Source organism: Limulus polyphemus, unplaced genomic scaffold (genome assembly GCF_000517525.1).
Source record: "Limulus polyphemus unplaced genomic scaffold, Limulus_polyphemus-2.1.2 Scaffold2402, whole genome shotgun sequence".
NCBI classification, from domain to species: domain Eukaryota; kingdom Metazoa; phylum Arthropoda; class Merostomata; order Xiphosura; family Limulidae; genus Limulus; species Limulus polyphemus.
This window is the reverse complement of record NW_013668012.1, coordinates 42,863-50,629: the sequence shown is the minus strand read 5'-3', so window position 1 is coordinate 50,629 and position 7,767 is coordinate 42,863. Positions and strand designations below refer to the sequence as shown.

The 7,767-nt window shown below is 35.3% G+C and overlaps 1 protein-coding gene across 3 annotated transcripts in view; it reads right to left on the bottom strand.

Annotated features, from left to right (window-relative positions):
* Positions 1-7,767, bottom strand: part of LOC106466861 (E3 ubiquitin-protein ligase KCMF1-like) — a 55,342-nt gene that overhangs the window by 5,030 nt on the left and 42,545 nt on the right. For 2 of the 3 annotated variants that reach the window (XM_022394927.1, XM_022394928.1), the window contains exons 6-7: positions 3,581-3,830; positions 155-2,169 (exon numbers count right to left, since the gene is read on the bottom strand). In XM_022394927.1, coding sequence (XP_022250635.1) covers positions 1,515-2,169; positions 3,581-3,830 — 905 coding nt within the window. In that variant the 3' untranslated portion in view covers positions 155-1,514. The remainder of the gene's footprint in view (positions 1-154; positions 2,170-3,580; positions 3,831-7,767) is intronic. The other variant, XM_013927163.2, reaches the window with a different exon arrangement.

Here is a 7,767-nt window from a genome sequence, read left to right as displayed (position 1 = left end):
CTTTTAATTACTACTATTACGTTACTAACTAAAATAAAAACGTTTAAAAGTTTAACCGTAACGTACATATATATATATATATATATATATATATATATATACATATGATAAACAATCAAGAGATTCTAATGTATTAATCAATTTCATGACTTACAAGGAATACAAGTTCCATCTTGGTTGAAGTTCAGAGATTTGAAGAAAAACTTCTCAATATCTTTGTTCTATTAAGATTTTTTTGAACTACTTTTATTTATTTGGATGTCAGGAATGGCAACCTTACAATTAGTCACTAAAATGTTTCTTTCACCATACAAATTGTTTTGAAGAGTCTGAGTACTTTCTAGCAGTGTGAAGACTAATACAACAATTTAAATTAAACCCCTACATAATCACTACTACTTAAGCCTAATTCAAGGCAACTTGATTGCATGAATGCATGCACACACACTCTTACATGAATAACACATGCAAAAAAGCAGGCACACTTTTTACACACTTGTTGAGCCATAAAGCTAACAAGATACTTGTTAACCATTACTCAACATACAAATTAATATATATATATGTATAGCCACATACACATGCACAGTCTTTTAAGCCTAGTTTCATCTGGCACCTGTCCTTAACTTTACATAGGAAAGAGCGTTTCCTGAAATGGCAAAGATTAATCACTCAAACATACATTGTACATCATCCAACCATTAAACAAGTTCTGTCAACAGATAAGTTTTTACTTCTTGACACAAGTTCACTATTTAGACACCTCCTTTGAAACAATACGTTAATACTAGCAAACCTTTTTTTTCATCATGACTAGTGCCCTTTCTTCACAAGCTTACAAAAAAAATGACCCAGTTTCAAACTGACATACATTATACTCTTTTTTTTGTACAAGTGATGTGTTAACACAGATTAGTGCTGATCAAAAGTGTGTTTTTTATGTCAACAACTATATTATAAAGCAAATATTTGGGGAAAATATTTGATTACAACATTTGATTTCTACAGGAAGATGGAAAACTTTTCCATATTACTCATAACAAAATAGAGCAGAGCCTTTTCCCTAACATTTACTTAAAATAATCAGCAAAAGATTTTTTTTATATTTTTCCACATTCTTCGTTTAATAATTGTGCTGAAAGTCATCAGTTATAAACACAAAACTAAACACAAGCTAGCTCAATAAAACAACAAGGAAACTAACCACACTGTAGAGAAACATTCAAAACCTTCCAACGATAGACATAGCTATATAATCTAGCTAAAAATGTTCATGTCTGGTTTATACTTTTCATAATTAGATGTCCCCAAATAACGTAACTTTGATAAAGGATACATCCATTCATACACAAACACAAAGAATCAAGCTAAAAGAAACAAATCACAGGTATTATAATGTTCTGGGCCAAATCTGAGCTTCAAATAAAATAACTGGAGGTTAAGGACTCTAAAGGGATAAAAGTATTTCCCTTATGGTTAAAGATGTAGCCACATCTTTCCTAAAATATAGTTAATCAGTGAGGAGGAGGAGGCTCGTTGGATTTGTTTCTATCATCTACATGTTTCAACACCTTTCTACGGGTAGAAGAAGGGGAAGTGCCTCCCTCACGACTTGGATTTCTGTTTACAGTTCGACTTGAAGCTGGCCCTTCCCTTGATTGTCCTCGATGTGAAAGGGCAATAGCTCCTGCTCTGGGACCTGAAGGTGGTTGTTGCATTGTATTTTCTCGGTGAGGTTGACCACTGCTGGAGCTATTGTTCATATTGATACGGGATGTCTGTCTGGCTGAGGAGGTGCCAGGTGATTTTCTCAGTACTCTGGAGTTAACTTGTTGGGTTGTCTGAGATGGCTGTGTAGATGGCACTGTGTGTTTTTGTTGATGGAGATGTACAGAGGAAGAACTAGATTGATTAGAGCCTTCAAGTGAGATTGTGCTACTTACTTCTGAATCATCACTAGTAGATGGTACAGCAACAGAATTACTTCCTTCTTGAGCATACTCAGCAACACTTAGATCTAACTTCCCTATAATAGTGTCCAAGTCATCATCGTTAGAAAGTTGCTCTCCTAGTGTTGCTAGTAGTAACTCTTGAACAAAAATACTACGGTCTGCATGATCCACATCGAGTGCTTGCTGTTCTGTTTCAGTTATACCAGGCTCCGTATACCTGGAGAAAACAGTTAACAATGAAATGGATCACGAAACTTTTAATGAAACATATGTGTGTGTCAGTTTGTCAATGTAACAACAATTCACTTTAGAATGTTTCCAAAAACACTTACAAGAAAGCCAAAAACAACAGGATAGAACCTCATAATAGTAAAGAAAGGGGAAGAAATCGGCAAGTTAAAAGATTTGAAAATGGCAAAAATAAAGCAATGAACCTGGTAATAAACCTCAATGATGTTTTTATAAATTCAAAAAAAAATCAATTTTAGCAAACACCATTTTAAAATCTTAATTATAATTTGTACTGAGAATGGGAGTGTCATATTATTCCTGAAAAAAAAAAAACAAAAAAAAAACAGAATAATGATTGTTAAAAAAATTATCAAAGTCTAAGGTTTTGCTAACTAGTTTGTCTTATTCTATTATCTTTACCCATCATTACTGTCCCTCAGACCTGTGTGATATCTTATGAATGTGACAAATGCCTTACTTTTTTGTGCCATTTTATATCCAAGCAAGCACTCAGTATTATTTGCACCCAGTAACATCTTGTGACAGCTTTGGTTATTTAGGCAAGTTCTGACTTCTCTTTTAAGTTCTGAGTTATTTAACTCTTGACTGAGGCTATACTTTATTAAATGAATTGAGATCATAGCAAGTAAAGATGGTATAGTCTAATAATGTGAAGTAGTTGAAAAACAACAACCACTAATGAGTAGTGGACCACACAAATATGATAATTCATGATACCTTTTTAAAAGTTAACTCCATTTTATAAAGTAGTGAACAGCTCTCATGTCTTCAATTTAGATTATAATTTTGATTAATCTTAAATATTCAAATTATTTCAAAGAGACTTTAGTTTGAAACAATTCACAGGTGCAGTACATAATTTAATAACTGCCTTGCATGAAAATAATGTTTTGTTCAAATATAACAAACAAAATTTAAATTTAGGATCAGATAAGTCATAAGTTTCATTTAGTAAGCTTCTCAGTCTTAAAAGCCTATGTCTGTGAGTCAATTTCACTGTTTAAACAAATTAAACTACAACAATACACTTGCCCTACTAATAAACACAGAAATTATAATCCAAACACTTTTTCACTCAGAAACCATATATGCAAAAATGAAGAACTGAATGACAAATCATTACTTTATTGACACATATAGTAGACATTTTTGTCAACAGTTTTAATCACACCAATGGACGTTTCAGAATATACATATTTATAGGTCATGTGTATGTTGATGATAGAATTTGCAAGTTCTGAAAAGCCCATAGATGTGAATAAACTTGTTGAAAAAATAATGGAAATTATATAATCTGTAAAAAAATTCATAAACTTTTGAGAATCTGACTACCTAAAATTAATCTTTAAGCAAGACAATTTCTAATAAAAGTTTACCTTGAAAGTAAAAGCCGAGAGCTTGAAGCCGATGAAGCAGGACTAGTTGTTGGCTCAGAATAAAGGGCTTGGTTGAACTGAACAGCAGTTCCTGTCTGGTTTTGTCTACGAGGTAAACGCTCCACCTGTTGTCGAGCAGCCTGCTGTCTCTCTAGTTGAAGTTGCATCTGAAGCTGCTGTAGCTGAGTAGTGGTGTTAGATTGGCTTAGGTTGGACGAACGTCGCACACCAGAAAGTTGAGAGAGAAGTTCTACAAAAGAAAAAGACAGATAAAAGTAGGAAACATAACATGCAATATTAAAATAAAAAGTCATATATTGCAATACAAGATTAATTTTCAAGCCTACTGTGTAATTGCAACTATTTTAATTTACTGTACTAAACTGAGTTTCTTCACTGATAAAGTTATACTGATCCCAAACAGAAAATAGCAGCCATTGAATGTGTATGCATGACAGAGATGTTATAGCCATAAAACTGATTAATCGGAATTAGCCAGCAGGGTTCACAAATTTTTATGTCCCAGATTCCCTTTTCAAAATTTGATCCTGACACAGGTGAACACCATACTGCAATTATAATTAGGGCTGTAATGACAGATAAATTTGAATTTCGAAAGTTCAGAAAATGTTACCAAACAAAGGTTTGAGTTTTCAATTGTACTAACTTACATAATTTACTGATGACATCACCATAACTGCAAGTTTATATCTGACCAAAAAAATAACCTTTCACTTTACAGGTAATCCATATGAAATAAAACATTCCCTTATAGTTTAAAAATATGTTATATAGAACAGTACAATCAGTAAGCTTGCATTCCAAAAGTACACCATTGTTGCCAGTTAAAAGAACTGAAGATGACTTAGGCAAAACAAAGATTTATTTAACAGTCACCATTTAAAGCAAGTTAACACAGAATTATCAAGTAAGCATACCTAATGAGCATAATAATATATACATGGTAAAACAAATAAGAGTAATAATAAAAATTTGATTATATAATAATGTAACTGCTACATGTTTTGGTGGTATGTTTTTTTTAATACAACTTTTATTTAAGTAGTGGGCATTGTTCAAATCAAAATATTAAATTGTCCATGCAAGTGACATTTAAACACTGTCAGACAGTTTCTGTTAACAAGAAAATAAAAATCTAACACTGCTTGAATGCCAGCTGATGAACCCTCTAACCTTTGACAGCCTTAACTATAATTAAATTCTATTAAACTGCAACTATGATTTTCTAGTAGCATACAGGCTGATATCTCACAGACACACCCAAGGGCCAACAGACTACAATTTGAAAACCTATGCTCAAAAGTTAACAGTTTCCAACACTTTATTCGAATATATTTCCGATAGATACTCACCTCCTTTCCCATTTCAATGCTGCCCTCTATATGCAAACTTTTTTGATCGCCACTAGCCTTGACAGCAGAAGAATGGAAAAGAAGTTTCAACAGGGGAAACCATGATAGAGCTGGCCAGAAGGGCAATACCAGAATGACCCGACAAGGAATGTCCCAAATTATGGAGAAGACGAAGAGGAAATCAAACCTAAAGGAAGAAGTTGGATCAGTCCAGACTAAATGAATCTACCACTAGAGCTGATGTATGTGAAACAGGAGACCAAAACAAGGGAAGCTTGGTATTGTATTAAGTGGTTAAGGCATCAATGTGAGGCATGCCCAGACAAGAGTACAGCCCTCAAAAGAACACAAAACTTGCGGGACCACTCCATGGGAAAAATACTGTCTGGCCATGAGAGAGAGAATCCTAGACATGATTTAAGACACCCAGCAGACGTGCAGAGAATGGGACCAGAAGAGGAGGTTGAAGGTTCTGAAACAGAGAAAGTGAGATTGAGTGTCCCCCTGGCAACTGACATAGGATACCACAGAGTAGTTTGTCTTCATGAAGCATTACTAAATGGCCACATACCAATGGAAGGAAATTATCCAAAGCCTGTCAAACCTTTAAGATCTCTAAAAAGTTGATGTGAAGGGCAATTCCTCCAAGTTCCAGTGAACCAAAATCACAAAGGAGTAAAAACAAGCATCCCACTGCATCAAGGAAAAAAATCTTTAAAAAGATTAAGATACTGACTAGAGGGAGGAAAAGGAACATTCTCTGGAGTAATGATTCTGTTGAGCCAGCAGGTGAAAAGGCCATATAGGGAAGAAGGAAGACGAAGAAGGGATCACAAAAGAGATTCCATGGATCATGTAGAGTCCATTGTAAAAGATATCCATGAGCACATCCCAAGGGAATAAAGGGTGCTATGGAAGCCCAAGTCCCCCAAAAGGGAGAAAACCTCCCATACACAGAGAAAGCTGTGTTCCACAGAGATGGGAAATGAAGAATACAATCAAGTGCACCAGATACTTAGTGGGTGTGAGATGAGACCCCTCCAGCCCGACCCACCAACCAAAACAAGCTGCCTCCTGAAACAGAAGAGTACATTGATAGGAGTCCTGGTGAGATGGATAGACATCCTTGAGAAGGATGAGAAACCCTCATGATAACATCCTTAACCAACATGTTTGAAACCACAACTGAAAGATGCTGACAAGACACAGGATTTCATGGAAGAGGATAGGGAATGGGAACATGAGAAGTGGAAGAGGAGAGGAAATGATAAAGAATAAGACCCTCTGATAAAACTTGTAGCACACAATAGTAGGACATAAGTGGAAACCATAGATCAGCAAACTAAGCCAAATGGGCCCCTACTAGCCCTGAGTCTATAGGATAGTCACCAACAAGACTACCGGTGCTGAGAACTATGCACAAAGAAATAATGGGGAGAGGAAAAGGAGAGAAGATGTAGAAGGACAGGAAACTATAATGGGAAAACAAGGACCTATGAAAAGATGGGAGAAAAGGGAGGACAAGAAAGAATATTGAGTCATGGCTTCAACCCACAACTTCATAGAATAAGGTACAACATCAGAAAGACCCTGGTGGAGGAAAGGAGAGAGACAAAGATCCCCGAGATAAAAGGAAGGTAAACATACCTGAACAAAAAAGGTGTCCCTTCTCCAACGAATCCCAGCAACTATGTCAGAAGGTACATAACTGAGGAAGAAGAAAGCACAAATGTAGAAAAGGGAATGAGTATCTGCCAAAAGCCACAAAGGGGCACAGTGTAGTGCTTCAAAAAGAAGGGGAAGGTAGGAAAAAGAAAGCAACAGGGTAATGAGAGTAAGATGAAGGCATGAAATATGGACCTGAGAAAGTCAAAAATAAGATTGTGGATCATACACTCCAAGCCTGAAGAAGAGACTCCAGAGTTTGTGAGTCCCAGAAAGGGAATACAGTCCAATGTTAAGCCAAACCAAATGTGGAAAACAAGGCAAGAAGGATGAGGCATGCCTGCACCATAGCAAAGTTGAGATAAAAATTGTCCAATTTGGACTTGAATATATGGAGAGGGAGAAAAAACAGGAAAGTCAGAAGCATGGAATGATTTAAGAAAGGAAGGAGAAGAATCACATGAAACAGTAGAGAGAAAAAGAGAAGGTGACAGACCTGAGAAACCATTGCAAAAAAAGGCCTAGGCAGATCCATAACAGAATTAGTAGATTTTTCAAATGTAGATAGCGAGAAAAGACTCAAAATCCCTTTGTCATGAATGAGAATCACTGAAGGAGGTATATCAAGTTCAGAAGAAAGTCCACACCACATGAAAGACTCCAACTCCTGTCATACAATAGCCACCATTTTTTCAACAAAGAGGAACCCAATGCCATTTCAGTTGGACGTCTAGATTAACCTTGGGAATAGACATTTTGAAACCACATGGAGGAAATTCTGAGCTTATGATTGGTTATAAAGACATGATAGAGCAAAGTAGGCGTATGTAAGCAAGTATTTCCAAAAATGGAAGAGGTGGGCAGGGCCAATGTGTTTGATTTGCTAATAGGAGGTTCTTATTTTATATTCTTATTTATATTGATAAATTCAGTTCCTAATTTGTAAGAAAATATAGACTTTGTATTTGGACATCACAAACATCTAATTTGAACCAAAGCTACATTCAACATACCATGTGACACACAAAAATTGATATTTAGTAATTTTGTTTTAATATTTACTTTTAAATTAAGATGCTAACTAATATATAATATTAAAATTTGAATTATAATCTACAATTTGATACCAAACTTACAGACATACATTCA